This window comes from Mustela putorius, unplaced genomic scaffold (genome assembly GCF_011764305.1).
Source record: "Mustela putorius furo isolate JIRA1106 unplaced genomic scaffold, ASM1176430v1.1 tig00003858_pilon_pilon_pilon, whole genome shotgun sequence".
Classification (NCBI taxonomy): Eukaryota; Metazoa; Chordata; class Mammalia; order Carnivora; family Mustelidae; genus Mustela; species Mustela putorius.
In genome coordinates, this window is record NW_025422010.1 from 53,760,353 (window position 1) to 53,778,981 (window position 18,629).

General features: G+C 47.8%; 1 protein-coding gene across 1 annotated transcript in view; it reads right to left on the minus strand.

The window, feature by feature from the left end:
* The window catches only part of KDSR (3-ketodihydrosphingosine reductase), a 39,498-nt gene that overhangs the window by 4,342 nt on the left and 16,527 nt on the right, over positions 1–18,629 (minus strand). Inside the window, exons 6-9 of the mRNA XM_045065702.1 lie at positions 15,365–15,556; positions 10,134–10,217; positions 6,979–7,062; positions 3,713–3,814 (exon numbers count right to left, since the gene is read on the minus strand). Coding sequence (XP_044921637.1) covers positions 3,713–3,814; positions 6,979–7,062; positions 10,134–10,217; positions 15,365–15,556 — 462 coding nt within the window. The remainder of the gene's footprint in view (positions 1–3,712; positions 3,815–6,978; positions 7,063–10,133; positions 10,218–15,364; positions 15,557–18,629) is intronic.

Below are 18,629 nucleotides of genomic sequence, written 5' to 3' on the forward strand. Positions count from 1 at the left end.
ACAAAAAGCAAATTAGGTATTCTTAGCAGTCCTTGGGTTCTAATAGCTAGAGAATATCCACTCTGGCATCCCCAATACCCAAACTGTCATCAAGGCTTTCTGGTTTAAGACTTATGTCCTAGGGGCGCCTGGGTGGCTCAGTGGGTTAAAGCCTCTGCCTTTGGCTCAGGTCATGATCCCAGGGTCCTGGGATCGAGCCCCACATCGGGCTCTCTGCTCAGCAGGGAGCCTGTTTCCCCCACTCTCTGCCAGCTTCTCTGTCTACTTGTGATCTCTGTCTGTCAAATAAATAAAATCTTTAAAAAAAAAAAAAAAAAGACTTATGTTCTGAACAGAAAAGTCAGACCCTATTCTAAGTGCTACCACCATAGCAGAAAGACACAGGGCCTGCCTTCCACAAGCTTCTTCGATAATTAGAAAGACGACCAACTGGGGGAGGACAATGACTGCATTAGGCGGAGACAGGGGATGTCCATTAACCACCAGGATTCTTGTCCACACACTCTCACGGCAACACCTCTGACTGGAATTTTTTTCCAGACACAGAACTACAAAGAAAACCATTTTCAAATACACTAGTTCTCAAATGCTACCTCCCGTGGGCCCTTTTTCAGAAAAGCACTAGAAGACTAAAAAAGCCACATTAAGGGGTCAATGAAGAAAGGGAACATCGTGTGACACAGGAGGCAGGGGACCCCCAAAGCAGATGACAGGCAGAGGGGACCCCAGACATGGGACAGTGTGTCCTGACGGGTAGCTCAGAAGGCTCCAGGAAGGATTGCTTCCAGAAGGGAAAACTGATAGAATGTCTGATATTTCTGAAAGGAAATGAAGACTGTCATTATTAATACATAGAAAAAAGCCAATAACAGTTTCAGGGAAAACAAAAGGTTATACAAGAAAGGAAAATTAATTATGTATAATACGGAGTTCAGCTGTGAAGAGCACTGACGTAGCTGTAACAGTGATAATCTCAAATACAGATCTGACCAGAATCATAATGTAAGTAAAAAGGGAGGGCGGGAACGGAGGAGAGGCGGCTGTAGACGGAAGGGAGAGGGCGTGAGGAAGAGCTGAATCCTCCTCTTTCTTGGTGGAAGCCCATGCCTGACCCCAAGCTGAGAAATCCGTGGAGGCGGCCACGTAAGTCTACACTCTGGACATGCTCTGGAGGGAGACGTGGAGGCGGCCACGTAAGTTTACACTCTAGATGGACATGTGGAGGCCCAGGCCACAGAACAGTGTGGCTACGTCCGAGAAGGCCAAAGGGGGGCCACTGTTGTTCGCACAGAGCCTTGAAGACACCGGTCCTCTGAAGGGTATGTAAGGGTAACTTTGAAAAATGAAAAAACCAAAGGGAAGCTGGAAAAAGGCAGAACGACAGGGACAGTGACGAGCTCAGTGACTGCCAGGGGTTCAGGAGGAGGAGGGAAGGATGACCAGGAGGAGCACGGGTGAATGTGTGGGCTGGGGAATGACTCCATGTTATACAGGGGGACGGTGGACATGTGGCACCAGACGTCCATGGCAGTGTACACTTGTCAAAACCCGCAAGAAGGTCATGTTGCACCAAGAGTAAACCCTAATGTAAACCATGGACTTCCATTAATAATGACGTCTGTCACCTGTGCCGACGTGCCACGCCAATGCAAGGTGCTAGTAACGGGGGAGTCTGTGGGCTCAGGAAGAGGCGGGTGTATGGGAACTCCATATTTCAACTCAAATTTCCTATCAACATAAAACTGCCCTGAAAAATAAAGTCTATTATTAAAAAAAAAAAAAAAGAAAAAAAGAAAGGAACAAAATCAAGAAAAAGCAATGAGAACACAGCACACCAAAATGCTAAAATAGTTAAGTCTAAGGAATTGAACAGTTTTGGAGTTTTCTGGGAAAAGCAACGCTTAAGGTGAGACCTGAAGGAAGACTAGAAGTCGGTCAGACAGAGGAAGGCTGGGGATGGAGGCAGACATGAAGTCATGGGAAGAGGAGGAGGGGTAGGAAGGTGAGCAAGGTCGAAGGTCAGAGGGCTGTGCCACGTGATGGAGCGGAAGCTTTACGTCAGTGCGCCTCGGGAGCTGCCAAGGGCTGCCCTGCAGGGTGGGTTATACGGTTTGGAAAAAGGGGCATGGAAATGTGAGGGCTCTCGGATGCACCCGGACCTGGGACAGGGTGCTGTAAGGCCACGGGGAGCAGGGCCATGTCCCGTATAACAGGAGTGGCTGCCACCTGTCCCCGTGATTACTGTCAGGGGAGAATGCGGACCGTGTGCTGTCGGGCCTTCTGATTTTCCATGAAACATCTGACTTTTCATGGACATCTAATTTTAAAACCATTTCATGTCAACCTGCACACCAGATGAACCACACGAAACATTTGACGGGCCCATACGCTCCCAGGTGACCGTCTGACTCAGAGCATGAGACCCAAGCGGAAAGGTGACCGCAGTGTCCCAGGCCTGACCCAGGGGAGCAGCAGCGGGGCTGGGAAAGCTGGGGAGTCAGAAGAGAGACAGACCTGACCCCTCACATGAGGGGCAGGACGGGGTCCAGGATGACACCGCTTCCTTGTCAAGCCTTGAGTGGACATGAACATGGACCCCGATCACAGAGGCAGCACAGGCTCGGTGATGGGGAGGTGGGGGCGGCATGCTGGGGAACACAGCTTCACTGCAGGCATGTGGAAGTGGGGATGGGAGGTCGCAGCCCAGGGAAAACACCTCAGGGAAATTTATACAGAACTGCAGCGGACGAAACAGCTACGGGCTGAAGTCTTCTGTCGGGCGTCACGCATGTGGAAGTAGGAGAGGGGACGAGATGGCCACACAGAACGTGCTGACCTGAGGCCCCCCGCTGTGTGCCAGGCACGGGCTGTAAGGGGCTGCCCTCGGAGAGCTTACACGGAACACACTGTCTACCTCTAAGAGAGAGTCAACAAAGTCATGGAACAGAAGAGTGGAGCAAGCCCACACCCAAGTCCTCCGGCTGTCCAGTCTGGACACGGCCGACCACACAAAGCTCAGGACTTGGTCATAAACTCCCCAACAGTGCGGGCAGCGCCCCTCCAGGCAGCCTCCCGGCCCTCCGCCTGCGCTCCGCCAGCCCTCATCAGGGCCGCACAGAGCCAGCCCTCGGGGACTGCTCTGGTCCTGTCACGCTGCATGCGCATCACCTCTGCCCGTCGCTCCCACTAGACCGTGAGCCCGGAGGCTGCGGAGGCTGCCCCCCGAGTCTGCAGCAGCCGACACGGCACCGGGCGCACCGACGAGCGGCTCACTTCTCGGTGGCTGGATGAGCCAGAGCGTGGGTGAGAGGACGGTCTGCGGTGAACCCTTGACTTGTACCTCCCTGAGCATGGCTGCCTGTGACCTGACTCCTCTGGAAGGGGGGTTCTGGTCTGATGCCCGGTCCCCTACCTCACTCTACCGTAAATACCTGCGGTTCTCACAAGAGAACCCGAGTGAACGCCCCGAGAGCAGAGACGGCGTACCCCTCTACCTCCGCGGGGCCAGAGCACAGGACACTTCTCCCCTCTCTGAACCCCTCAGCTGCTGCCCTTCACTATGTCCTACTTTCTCATCGCGGCCACAGCAAGAGAATCAACTTCACACCCGCAGATAAAGTGGCCAAGTCTTCTATTAGCCTTTGCTCACTGGGTTTTAACGAGAGGCACTGTGTGTCTGTCTTCCGTCTGCCTGGTTACAAGCACAGCTCACCTGCTGGAGCCCTTCAGTAATAGAAGTTACCGGAGCCATTCCACAGGTCAGGGACGACAGCATGTACCCGTCGGAGCCAATGGAGCTGTTAAAATTCCCTTGCTGAAACAGAAGGAGGAGAAAAGAGGCAACAGTCATAACCAGGAAAGGAATCAGCACATCAGAGACCACGAAGTGTGCGGGGCGCCTGAGTGGCTCAGGCAGTTGGGCATCCAACTTCCGATCTGAGCTCAGGTCAGGATCTCAGGGTCGTGAGCCTAAGCCCCGCGTGGGGCGACACACTGGGAGACGAACCCGCTTAAGGTTCTCTCTCTCCCTCTCCCTCTGCCTCGCCCCTGCTTGCTCGCATCAGAGCACACCTGCACACTCTCTCTCAAAAAATTAATTAATTAATTAATTAATTAATTAAATTAAAAAAGCAGAAACAATGAAGCGTGTCCACTTTAGGCAGCATGAGAGGGTAACAAGCTATGTCAAAGCTTGTAAACGAATGTGGCCTCAGCCGATGGGCCAGAATGGCTACGCAGGGCATTCTCAAAATGTAGGTCCAAGAATGGCTGGGGGTCCTGAGACCCTTTCAGGGGACCCAGGAGGACAAAATGACTGTCGTAATAATACTAAGACCTTAACTGCCTTTTCACTGACATTTGCACTGATGGGCAAAACGGCTGCCTCATTAGCACCAATCACAGGAGCGGCACCCCACCATGGCCACACACACTTGCAGCGATAAGTAAAGGGAATTTTTTAAAAATCTTTCAAAGATTTTAAAAGGTCAGTTTTGCTCTAAAGTGTTCTTGATAGAGCAATAAAATTAATCATTTTATTAAATCTCCACTCTAATGGGCAAGTCTTCTTAATACTCTGGGTGTCAAAAAGAGAATACACACCCAGTGCCTTGTACTGGGTTCCGTCCCCAAGGTGGACAGCTGCCCTGCAGAAAGGCCCTCCTCCCACTGTTTAAGTTATGAAACTTAACCTACGGTTATTCAGACTTGGGTATTTGGAAGACATTTTGTGGAAAATGAATAAAATGAGCCTGTCACTTCAAGGAGAATTGGCAGCCTTTATAGTCAGTGTTAAAAATCTGAGCTTTCAAGGAAAAAATTAAGACTTGTGAAAACCTATCTGCCACTGTGAGATTGTCAGCTTTGTAATATGTAGACTTTCATGATCAGACCAGCAGTAATATGAATGGATACAATTTTTCTGATAACTCAGTGAACCCATATTTTCCAAATGACTAATGCATAATGTTACAAAATCATGAATGGGTACAAAACATGCAGAGTGCAAAGACCAATGGAATTTAATGTAACAGAGAACAAAACAGTTCATTAATGTAGTTTCCAATTCCACACGGTAATTAACCTTTAAGAAACTATTATTCACCCAGTTTGGGTTTAATATCAAAGAAGAACGTCCACAGTTATCTGAAAAGTCCATTAAATATCCCTCCCTTTCCTAACTACTTATCTGTCTAAGGGCAGATTTTCTTTATATCCTTCACTCCAAAAAACAGATGACAGCTGACTGAATGTGGAAGCAGCAATGGGAATCCAGCTGTCTTCAATTAACACAAACATTAAAAAGACTGGTGAAATGTAATACAAAGGCACTCTTCTCAATGAAGTTTTGTCTTGGAAAATTACTATTGTAGAAAGATCCCATTAAAGTGTAATAGGTTTACTGTGGCTATTTTATTTTATTTTTTTAAAGATTTTATTTATTTATTTGACAGAGAGAGATCACAAGCAGGCAGAGAGGCAGGCAGAGAGAGAGGAGGAAGCAGGCTCCCTGCTGAGCAGAGAGCCTGATGTGGGACTCGATCCCAGGACCCTGAGACCATGACCTGAGCCGAAGGCAGCAGCTTAACCCACTGAGCCACCCAGGCGCCCCGTACTGTGGCTATTTTAAATGGATTAATAAGTAAATATTTTTTTTAGATCATGCAGTTTTGGGGCACCAACGTGGCTCAGTTGGTTGAGCATCTGCCTTTGGCTCAGGTCATGATCCTAGGGTCCTGGGATCAAGTCCCGCATTGGACTCCCTGCTCACTGGGGAGCCTGCTTCTCCCTCTGCCTCTGCCTGTTGCTCCCCCTCCTTGTGCTATCTCTCTCTCCCTCAAATATATATATAAAATCTTAAAAAAAAAGATTATGCAGTTTCAACTTCTCACATGGCCACCATGGATAAACACACACGTGGAAAGACATCTCTGGGCCTGTCACCAGTTTCGTGTGTAAAGTGGTCAAGAAATGAAGTTTGAAAACCCCTGACTAGACGAATCCTGCCGAGATACAAACAGCTACTTCGGATCACTGAAAACCCTGAGTGTGTTTGTTCTGATCTGGGGGAATCAGGAAACACAACCCTCACCCTCCAGGACCGTCTTTCTAGGCCTCTGAACACAGGCGGCGCCCGGTGCTTCCAGCGAGTGTGTGTATCTCCCCAGAGCCGGTGTCTCCTGAATCCCACTCAGTCCTCGCCCGAGCTAAGCAGCACGTGCGGGCCTCACGGCAGCTGCATGGCTCACTGACACCTCATTCCGAGGGTCCTCAAACTTCCTACCTGCAGTGTAGACCTAACGCTCACCGACACCCCTCATTAGCGCATGTTGTGTTGGGGGCAGGTTCACAGGATGTCATCAGAAGGCTGTGGGGCTTGTTTGTGGGTTCCACAAAATGGCAGGCACGTGGTTTCCACAGATACCACTTTTGACTCCAGATAAGCTCATAGCCTGGATGCTCATAAGTGGGGGACAGGATGGTGCCCCAGTGGGCCTGGGCACACAGCCTTGTCAGTGAACATTTGCAAAAATGATCCCGGGAAGCAGGAAGGTCAAAGAAAAAAAAATCCTTCATCAACAAGTCCAGCATTTAATAAAGTGCCTAAAACCAATCTTTAACGTCAAGTGCTGTGGGAAAGCCACAAGAAGGCAGCAGGCCCCTGACAGGATCTAGGACACACCATTTACACGCACAGGAAGTCTTGTGTTCTTCTGAGAGAACCGTAGTTCCCCGGCATCCTTAGTCATCAATCCGTTCCTAAGGTTAAATGTATAATTAGTTTCTAGGAGCCTCCGAATCAACATGGAATCAATAAAGTATCTCAGGGAAGAAGACCAGAGTCCAACATTACATATGAAGCAGACCAGAAAGACACAGTAATTTATGTTGTGAAATAAGCTCTGGGACAAACACACTATTTCTTTTCAGAAATCTAGTGCTACAACCATTAAGAAAGAAAACAAGAATTGTACTTACTATGGCGTCTTTAACAATTTGTTTGGCCACTTGCTCTGGTTTGCAAACAGATACGGTCTCTGAAATCAGGCGAGTCTCCAAAGGCTAAACGGGGAAAAAAGAACAGGCTTATCAATCCCATTAGCAGCCATTAAATTCAAGAACAAATCATTCTTACAACCGTCTCTCCCCTACTTCATAAAGAATTCCAGCTTTCTACCTTTGAGCAGATTCCTACTCAAATCAGGAAGCAGGTCCGTCTGGATTCTACCAGTTTCTGCCTGGTCACTGCATAAAATTCACCCCGGTGGCTGGAGTGAAACAAGGGGCCCTTGCCGCTCTCCGTGGGGCAATGCGTGGTCTCGGCTCCAGCGATGACCAGCAAAGCTGGCATGAGACCATGTCACTGCTGCAAGGCTGGGGGCATCCTCAACTCCCAGGCAGACACCTGAGCGCCAGTGTTCACACAGAGCCTGGACCACGCACCCTCAGCAAGTCTGCCTTATGACCAGCCTCACCGTTGCAACCACATTCCAGGCCAGCAAAGGACTGACATGTGGACGGAGCTGAGGCCCTGGGCAGAGCGAGCCCCAGCCCAGCCCCTGCTCAACAACACAGCTGTGTCTTAAAAGACCCGCAGAGGAGGTAACAAGAGGATGGGACAGAAAACATCGAGGGCCCTCGGGCATGGCTGGGGGATTCATTATCGGACTGCTGTATCAGAACCCCAAATCCGGGGACGCCTGGGTGGCTCAGTTGGTTAAGCAGCTGCCTTCGGCTCAGGTCATGATCCCAGCACACATCGGGCTCCTTGCTCGGCAGGGAGCCTGCTTCTCCCTCTGCCTCTGCCTGCCATTCTGTCTGCCTGTGCTCGCTTTCTCTCCCTCTCTCTGACAAATAAATAAAATCTTAAAAAAAAAAAAAAAAAAGAACCCCAAATCCGAGGTGGTGAAAGGCAGCCACCTAGTTCAAAAGCCTTTCCTGAATTCGTACCTGAATTCTTTGTCCTCTCATCTCTGCATATTTCTGCCTTAATAGATATTACAGCTACAAGTGTATCTGCACTTTGCCTCCTAAGTTCCTTGTGGACAAGGTCTTTCTTTTCTTTTCTTTTTTTTCTTTGTAAAATCTTCTTTACAGTGACATGAACATGTGCTCAGAAATTCTTTAAAAGGGAATTTCAATTAGACATTTGAAAACTAAAGCCTTAAATGGCAGGAAACTGTAACTTTTATTTACCATGTAGGCTTGAGAATATTAAAATAAAAGCACAGGATGTATTTTCTTAAATTAGAAAAGCATAGCACTTCATAAAAGTCAAATATGTCTTGATGAACCTGAATTCAAAGAAGAACTCTTCTGAAAGGGCCTGTCCCTTCTTCCAGACCAGTCTGGCACAACCCGGCCACACACGCATTAGATTTTAAAGCACTATGGCGCCCCCTACAGGGCTCACACACCAACACACGGTTTGATTTATCCCAAGAAGTCGGCTCAACACTATTGCTAGAGGGAAAAAACCCAACTTAACATCAAAATCCAATCTTCACAGGGAAATCACCACTCCTTGTCAGCTTTGCCTTCCAACGAAAAGACTGTTACCAAATGTTGCAAATCTGCTTAGCAGACCCCTGCTTATTCTAACACAGGGCATTTGGCTTAAATTTACTTCTTTGAAATAGTTGTAATCTTAAGAGGCAGAGCCAAAGAGAAATGAAAAGGGAAAAAAACTTCTAAATCATAGACATTTCTTTGCAAATAGACAGTCTATGGTGCATAAGTGCCAAATTTTATGCCGCAGAGCCTCACACTTACTAAGCACTGGTATAAAGGAGGGGAAAACCAATCCGCGCCCATTCAAGGCAGTAAGTTCTGATCCATTCCCTTCTCCACTCACGTCCTCTGCTGGCAGGGTGCCTACAGCACATCTAGGCTAAAGAAGAGGCTTCTTTGAACAAAGCACGAAGTTTGCATTCAGCTCAGCAGGACTGTCCTTGCTATAATGTAAATGTCCAGTGGCAATAAGCATTATAAAGAAAAATAAAGCCAGAGGACAGGAAGGTGAATATTCCAAGGGAGTGACCTTTGAGATACAGAGGGTCAGGGAAGGCCTCTCAGGGTGAAGTCTGTACAGAGACAGAAAGAAGCAAGGGGGACTCCCTGGTGGCTCAGTCATTAAGCATCCACTTCGGCTCAGGTTATGATCCTGGGGTCCTGGGATCAAGACCCACATCCTGAAGCCTGCTTCTCCCTCTCGCACTCCCCCTGCTCTGTTCCCTTTCTCGCTGTGTCTCTGTCAAAAAAATAAATAAAACCTTTTTAAAAAATTCAGATTTATGATGGGGAGTCCCACTAGCCACATTTCAAGTGTTTAAGAGCCACAATGTGACTACCATATTGGAGAGTGCAGACACAGAACATTTCCATTCTAGAGAATTCTATTAGACTGTGCTGCACAAGAAGGGTCTTTTTGTTTTTGTTTTTGCACAAGAGGGGTTTGAACAGGGCAGTGACAAGACCTGACTTACTCTTTAAAAGGATTACAGGCCCTCGTGTGAAGAGGCGGTGTGAGGCTAGTCCTGATAATCGCAGTTTTGTTTTGTTTTGCTTTGCTTTTAAAAAAGGTCCAATTCAGGGTAAGTTGGGAGAGGAGAGCCAAGAGGATGTGTGGTCAAGCGGGTGAGTGGTGTGGGAGAAGGACCAAGGCTGGCTTCTCCGTTACTGGCCTGAGCACTGGGCAGACGCTGGGCACCAGGCAAGGAGCTGAGAAGTTCATGAGGGAGAATGAGGGAATCCTAAGATCCGTTTCTGAAAGGCTAAGTCAGGATCGGCAATCAGGTGTTTAAGTTCAGAGGAGAGAATATCATTGTTAAGGAACATCATCTCGTTAGTTAAAAATACAGGCCATACTCAACCTCACCAAGAAAATACCTTATTAATTAATTAAGTAAGCCCTTGAAGAGTATTAGCAAAAGTCATGGCCTTGGGAAATACAGGCTGTGTTCTCTAAGACCCCACATGGAAGGTCCAGAAAGTCCAGACACGTCTACCTAGCACATTAGTTGAAAATCAGTCAATTTTCTGACTGATGAAAATGACTCCAGGCTGATGGGCGGAAAGTCAGAAAATTGGGAAAGGGGTTTACAACATCAAAACAGACACCGGCAAACACTTACCTTGGTTTTGTTTTCTTCTGCGAACCCAGGGGTGTCTGTGTCTGGCGGGTAGGCAACTGTGACATAGACGTTGTATGGCTTCACCTGCATTTCAGAAACGACACGTGTCCCTTCAGTAAACAAAGTATGGTCTCGCTTCTTCCCTTATCTTCCTGCACTGACTGCCGGGGGCACATGCGACAGATGACCTCCCTGACTCTCTCAGAAGCTGGCAAGACCAGCAGGGTGATTCTGCAGGTGGAGAACCAGCCCTCATGGGATCGGAAAACTCCGCTCCACGAAGATCATCTAGGAAGAAAGGCAAAAAGCCCGCCCCAGTAACTTCTACTTCAGAAGGCGGCTGGCCCCGAGGTACAGAGATTCACCTCCTTCTAAGTTTTGCCCACCCCGCGGGCCAGGTGAGGCCCTGGGGGAAGGCCGGCTGAAAGGCAGTCTATCCGTGCCCCTCCCCGACCCCAACAGCACTCGGGCCTGGCATGCCAGCCAGTGGGACGGGTCTGCTCCTCCACCATCAGACTGCAAATTTGGCTTCCTCAACGGCTGCCTCTGAAACTCTTACTGATTTCATCGACAAAATACATGAAGATCACTCAAAACCCTCTCCCTAGGCCCCAGCTGAGAAGTAGATGAATCCCTGAGACGTTGGCCTGATCAAGAACTCCCCAGGCAACCAGCCTCCGCCCCCGAGGGCATCAGAAGTTACTCTGCCCTCCACCGCAGAACCAGCCAACAGGATTCTCCCCCTGGTGAGTCCTGGGCCAGACCGGCCAAGCACCTCTCCCAAGGCCACCTCATCCTTACTTAGATGCAGAAACTCCTTCCCCAGCTTAACGCGGGCTCTTAGGCTTGTTTACCTCACCACCAGGCCTCCACTGAAATTCTCTACTCATCAACACGCCCGGAACAAGAAGACTCCAGAAGATTCTCCCACTAGTCAGCCAGGACACACCCTCCCAAAGATCCTGCCCGTCAGCGGCCCTGCTCCACACTCTCATCTGGCCCCGATTCTTAATGGCTCGAAGGGCGACAGTTCATACCATCACAACTGCTGCCCGTGGACTCGCTGCTGGCTCACTGTTCGGCCCCAGGACGACACCGAGGGGAGCTGAGAGTGGACAGGCAGCTGGTGGTGGGGAGGCCCCCACGTACCTCACGGGGGCTGAGGAGTGACAAGACCGCTTCCTCACACAACAGCCTCTCAGAGCATCCCGGGGCCCCATCTTTTCACACGGGCCTTTTTCTCCTGGGGTTCCTCTGTGAGGCGGCGTTCTAAGCCTGCGGGAGCTGCTGGAAGGGTGGGGAGAAGCAGGCAGGCAGCAGATCCCGGCCGGCCACCCTGACGGGCACGCCAGCCGAGGGTGATGTCTCTGCTGGCCGAGCTCCAGCGCACCGGGGCCGTGCGAGAGCTCGTTCGCTCAGCATCGATGGGGCACGCAGCTTCAAGGCCCAGCTACGCTCATAAATAGCTCTGGATCCAGGCCAGGCTGTGAGGTTGATGAGCAAGCGATTTCTCTTCCACTTGCTTTTGAGACAGTGACTTTAAAATCTGTCTCCCACGGCCTTGCCCTCTGTGGTGCACAGACCAGACAAAAATACCCCTCAAAAGCCAAGAGGCGGTAACCAGCCCCTAGGAAGCCTGAGGCCGACTCTGCTGGGACACGGTCGTTTCTCCGCTGCTTCTGTGCCCCTTCCTCCTGCGACACATAAGGACTGTGGCCTAAGCTAATAGGAGACAGTTCATCAGAACCGTGTTTCTCAGATTCAAGGTTACGGCTGAGCTGCCGAAGGGCTGAAACGGCCCTCCAGAACAGCTTCATCCCGGGGTGGGCACAGATGTCAGGGCTGGGAGAAACCAGTCCCTCCCCTTTCCGGGAGCTGCTGACATCCCTACCATCATGAAGCACAATGACTCTCTCCACCCATGGCTGAATACCTCCAGTGGCTAATCACCCAATCATTTTATTTCTCCATCCAACACACACGTATTGAGCACCTACTGTGTGCCAGTATTGGCTTATAAATGAGGATACGATGTCAGCAACTCAGACAGAGTCTCTGCCCTCGTGGAGCTTACTTATTTGACTTATTTGACTTATTTGACCCAAAACTCTGGGTCAAATAATTGGTAAAAATCAAAATCCACCAAACTATATCATCACTTTCCTTTAATCAACTAACCCCATAACCCCAGCAGAAAAGGAAAAGCGATTAATTTGGCTTCACATGTTCTTGCTAAGACAATGCTGACTCCCAGAGATCACCACTTTCTCTAAGAACTAATAGGCCGGGCCCTCACTGGCTGATTCCCCCGCTTACCTCACCACTGTGCGTTTGTCCTCACTCCTGCTGAACCGTTCTCTGTCCTCCCACTCCGCCCCTACCGTCCCTTTATCGGTTTCTTCCTCCTCCCTGGTCTCCATTTCAACCAGAAGGCCAACCCTCTGCTCGAGAACCAATTTATCATCAAAATAATCCCACCTACAATGTGTAGTTCCTAATTCCAGCGAAACGAAGGTGGGGGGGCGGGGGGTGCTGGAGAGAGGAGCAGAGCTGTGGAGGGAAAGTTCCAGAAGGTCAGCTTCAGCTTCCTTTTCACACTGTGGGAAAGATGGCCTTGGAGGGAAGCTTTTACCTGGTCTCTGCTACTACATCTTTGGCTGTGACCCAAGTCAGGGGCGCCTGGGTGGCTCAGTCTGCTAGCATCTGCCTTCAGCTCAGGTCATGATTCCAGGGTCCTGGGATCAAGTCCCACCTCAGGCTCCCTGCTCAGTGGGGAGCCTGCCTTTCCCTCTACCTCTGTGCTGTCTCTCTCTCTCTCAAATAAATAAATCTTTAAAAAAAAAAATCTGCTTTCCAAAAAAATTACCTTTTAGAATCTTTAAATCCTACATTTATACCTGAAAGACTGAGTTAAAGAAAAAAAAGAAAAACCAAAAAATACAAAAAAGCATTCTTTCAAACTTATTCATTGTACACAAAACATTTCTAGGGTCCTACTTAAGTTTGTGGGCAAAGGATGGGGTTGACAGGAAGGCTTAAGAGTTAATTAAACCAGAAAGGATTATCAAAAAGTACTTAGAGCCTGAGCAATTCTAGATAAGGTCTGTTTCATGCCCAGAAAACACAACCACCCTGGCAAAGTCAGTGGAATTAGCCAGGTTTCCAAAACCAGCACCGTACGTTTGTAGGGAAACAATGGTTTTGATGCAAGTCTGCTATAAATAAAACTGGATTTTGATTATTGAATTTATTTCCCTCGTGGTATATGTTAATTTTGTGTTTACACGGGGACATTTTTCATGGAGTCTAAATATGGACCAAAGTCAAGCAGCCTTCAAGTTCACACTAGCTACGAGCAGCGTGTGAATCACACTTATCCCAAAGAGGCTTTGGGGACTCTACTAGCAACTCACTTCCTTTCCCTCTTCTTTAGGAACATCCCATTCTACCCGAAGTGAAACCAGGCCACCTAGATTACACACTTTGCCCTCAATGAGCAAATCCTGGAGAAGCTCTGCAAGACAAGACTTAGGAACAAAAAGCCTTAATAAGCAGATTTTTCATTTCTAAAATAGCCATTTCCTTAGCAGGTGTCTGAGACCAAAGTGAACGGCTGAGACTACTAGCCAGATGAATCCGGCAACTTCTGACCTGAAGTATAGACACATCAGCTACCATGGCAGACAGGCAGAGGACTTCGGGGAGGCAAGGAATTTGTTACTATTTTTATTGCAAAATAACGATGCCACTTTGAGCAATTCCATGAACTACTGAAGATTCCACATTCCTGTATCTATAAGGTGACGTAACCACGTCTGCCCATATACCTCACAAACCGTTCTAGAAATCAAGTGGTTATTTGCAAAAGGATTTTCAAAGTAAACATTTCAAAAGAAATACTGATATTCTTGTTTTGAAATTTCACAACCACACAGGCCTCATTAGCTAAACATTATAAAGCCCTATTATTGATTAAGAGTATTAAGCCATTTAATAAAAAGGAAATTGGGGGCTGGTTCCGCTTTGATGACCACGGCAGAGTTGATCAGTCCCTAAGAGGCACATCAGGATTGTGTCACTGACTGGACAGCTCATCTGTACTGCAACGTTTGTCCCACAGCTGGGCAGTGTGGTCTGTCACATACCATCAAGGACTCTCCTGGGGATTTTCTAAATCAGGTGTCAGGAAACTATGGCCTGTGGGACAAATCTGGCCCTCCACTTGTTTTTAAAAATAAAGTTTTATTGGCACACAGCCATAACTGTACATTCACATATCACACATGGCTGCTTTCCTGCTCTCACAGTGGGCTGGAGGGGTTACAAGAGACACCATCTACCCCTCAAAGGCTAAAATACTTATAAGCTGGCCCTGATAGAAAAAAATTTGCTAACTCCTAATATAAATCAGTAAACAATATCCCCAAATCACACTCTTACTGCAAGAAGGTTGATCACAATGAATTCTCTTCTGGGCTCTTAACACGATGTGGCGTTATTTTAACCTATCTCACAAGAGAATTTTACCTTGCCTTTCAGCGTGTAATTTGGGATGGGTATGTGTCCCCAAACGTCCCCACTTGACAGCAATGCAGAAGTCTGCCTCACACAAGCGAGATTGTGTGAAGGTTGTCGCATGATGACAAACACTTATTTGGATGTTAAGCCTCTTTCACAACATGCTCTATTAACTGGGAAAATAAAAAGCACTCGCTCTCATCAGTATTTTTTTAAGACAGTAAGATGTAAGAGAGAGAGAGCCAAATGATATTTTTTAGTCCAACTCTCTTGTTTTTCAGAAAAGGAAGCAGACCAAGTTAAATGATTTGTCTAAATGCTGAGAGCTAGACTGTAGCTGATTTAAGCTTCTCCCTCAAACACATGCTACGTTCATTATTCAGTCATTAAGGACACATCTTTTTGTTACAGAAACACCGCCAGAGAATAAAGTATCTGGTTAACCTGATGCATATTCACACGGAATGAGGCCAAAAATACTCTGTAAACAGTAGTACTTTGTGTATTAAATGAAGCAAGTGAAACACCTCACGCCCATTTTGCTTCTATCATTATCCTCATGTGATGAAAAACGTTACCTGCAGAATGCAAGGGTTGGGCCGACTGCCCTTCACTGACGTCAAGTCTACAAATGTCTGAGTCGAGGCAACGGCGTGTGTAAAGCGACTACAAACCGAAGGGGACAGACACGGGAAACTGAGCACAGCGCTTACCTCCATCTGCAAAGCTTCAGCCAATCCCCTGATGGCAAACTTGGAGGACGAGTAGGCCGTGAAGCCGAATAACCCCAGCTGTCCCGCCTGGGAGGAGACGAAGACGATCCTGCCCACGCGGCGCTCCTTCATGGTGGTGATCACGGCGCGGCTGGGGTACACGCTGCCTAGGTAGTTGACGCTCATGAGTCGCTGCAAGGAACAAAGAGCCGCGCAGCAGGTGAGCAAGGGCCAAGCCTCAAGGCTGCGCTTCATGGGGATTCTATCCGCTCTCCCGCTCTGAGTTCCGCAGCGGAGCCGGAGTGACTGGGAGCCGGTGGATGAGCGGAGGGAAGGGAGGAAGCCGTGAGCCTGTAAATGAGCCGGGATGCCCGTGACCTGCCCTCGGAAGCCTGTCTCAGTCTAGTCCGCTATTCTCACCATGACCGCAGGGATGTCTTTGCTGAAAACCGGTCAGGAGTAGTTTTCTCCTTATCAAAAGTACACTATGTCTTGAGGGTAATACTTTTTGAAAGACAGTCTTAGGAACGTTTCCTATCCTACTAGAAGATCACAGAAAGATCACAAAGAGACTAGGAGAGTGATTAACAGCACTGACGGGTTTGAAGCCTTGGCTCGACCGTTTTCTACCTATTTGGTGATGAAGAAAGTCAGACATGCTACTTAGTTCTGCAGCTGAACCCAGGCCTCACGCTCGTACTAGCTCAGAGGGCTGTTGCGAGAACTGGATGAGGAAACACAAGTCAAGGAGAGCACAGCCCCGGGGCTGCAGTGAGCGCGTGACCAGCACTGGCTCTTAGGCTATAGTGGCTAAGAGCGCACGTAGGTACCAAGAGTCTATTTTCCTTCGTCCTAGGAACTCTTAAAAACCTTACATTTTAACTTAGAAGTCTAAAAGTACTTGCATCAAAATGACTCTATATTAAAAGTCCTGGAAAAATACTAGATCTATCAGCCTGTGTAACCAAATATTGTGGAACTCCGAGTCAACCACAGAACGTTAGCTCTACAGAAGTTACGTGGCTTTTAGAGATCAGAACAGCAGGAGGATGGGGAAATAGTTATTCCGCAAGTTTACAAAAGCAGAGGGCATACAATACTGTATTTACACTGGGACTGTAGCCAATTCAAATATTAAATAAAAGTACGTGCACACAGGTACCAAACACAGGAAGTACAGAAAACGGTAAGTGATTGTGGGGTGCCTGGGAGGTGTAGGCGGTTGAGAGTCTGACTCTTGATTTTGGCCCAGGTCATGATCTCGTGGGTCCTGATCTCAGCCTCAAGACAGACTCTGGGCTCAGTAGGGAGTCTGCTGGAGATTCTCTCTCTCTTTCAGTCTCCCTCTACTCCTCCCCGAACTCATGCGCACGCTTTCTCTCTCTCTCTCTCTCTCTCTCTAATAAATAAATCAATAAAGGAAATTTGTAAGTGATTGTGTTAGGATGCTGGGATTTCCCATCTTTCCCAAAATGTCTTTTGATATCATCACATTATTTTCATAATAAAAATGCTCTAAAAAAGTACTGAAAAAAGAAGGCACGCTGAACCCAAGTGTTAACCTCCGCTCCCTTCAGAGACCCCACTAAAATCTTGGTGAAAAGATAACAAATTTTTTAAACGCCAACAACCCACAGAAGCATAGACAACAGGAAAAGAAAGAACAGCGAGAACATTTTGGAAGCTGAAAAAGAGAATGGTGGGAGACAACGCGCGTAGCAGACAGCCGAATGCTAAGCAAGGAACAGAGGAACTGAGAGCAGGCCGGCACAGAGAAGCCCCACAGGCCTGAGCAGCACCAGAAGCACCTCTGGGGGCAGGAGGCGAGGCATGGGGCTAAAACCCAGGTGTATCAGCTAAAAATCTGTTTACTTATTTATTTGTTTTTATTATTTTCTTCTGAGAGAAAGAGAGAGCATGCGGGCCTACATGAGTGGAGTGGGGGAGGGGCAGAGGGAGAAAGAGAGACTCTCAAGCAGACTCCACACCCAGCTCAGAGCCCAACCCGGGGCTTGATCTCAAAACCCTGAGATTGTGACCGGAGCCTACATCAAGAGTTGAATGCTTAACCAACTGAGCCACCCAGACGCCCCTAAAAGTCTATTTAAAACATAGTCAGACAAATCCACAATTATAATCCAAGATTTCAATACCCCTCCTTCAGTAACTGTAAGAATAAGGGGACACAAAACCAGTCAGGACATGGAAGGCCTGAACAACATTTCAGCCAACCAGACCCAAAAGACACTGCTAGAACACTCCACCCGAGAAACAGCAGATACACGGTCTTCCCACGTGCACGGCCACAGGAGAGGCTGCATGTTGGGCCAAAAGCAAGTCTCAACAAATCTTAAAGGAGTCAAGTCACACAAGTATGTCCACTAGCCACAATGGAATTAAATCAGGAATCAGCAAGGAAGTGATTTCTGGAAAATCTCCCAAATATTCAGGAACTAAATAACACACTTTTAGACCATCCAAGGGTCAAAGCAAAAATGAAAAATGATAAAGTATCTGTAACTGAACTGACGTGAAAACACAACATATGAGAATGTGTGGGACGCTGCCTTAGCATCACTGAGCTGGAAATCTGTAGCATGGGTCACTGCATTTGAAGAGGGAAGGGCCTCAAATGCATGACCTCAGCTTCCACCTAAAAAACTATAAAAAGAAGAGCAAATTAAAACAAAAGTAAGCCGAAAAAAGGAAATCACAAAAATAAGAGAGGGAATAAAAGAAATAGAAAAGAGAAAGACAACAGAAAATTAATACAACCAAAAGCTGTTTATTGAGAAGATCCATAAAATTAATAAATATCAAGTCCTGCTGGTTGGGAAAGATAAAAGACACAAACTATCAATATCAAGAACCAGAGAGGTGGGGCAACTTGGTGGCTCAGTCAGTTAGGCGTCTGCCTTCGGCTCAGGTCATGATCCCAGAGTCCTGGGATTGGGCCCTGCATCAGGCTCTCTGCTTGGTGGGGAGCCTGTTTCTCCCTTTCCCTCTGCCTAACGCTCTGCCTAATTGTCTCTCTGTATCTCAAATAAATAAATAAAATCTTAATAAAAAAAACAAAATGGGAGCGGTGCTATCACTACAAACTCTAGATATTAAGGGGATGAGAAGGGAATATGATGAACAGCTTGGTGCCTATCAATTCAATGACCTGGATGAAATGGACAAATTCCTTGAAAGCCACAAGCTACCAAAGGTCACTCAAGAAAGAAATAGAAAGGAAGATAAAAATGCAGAGGCACCTGGGTGG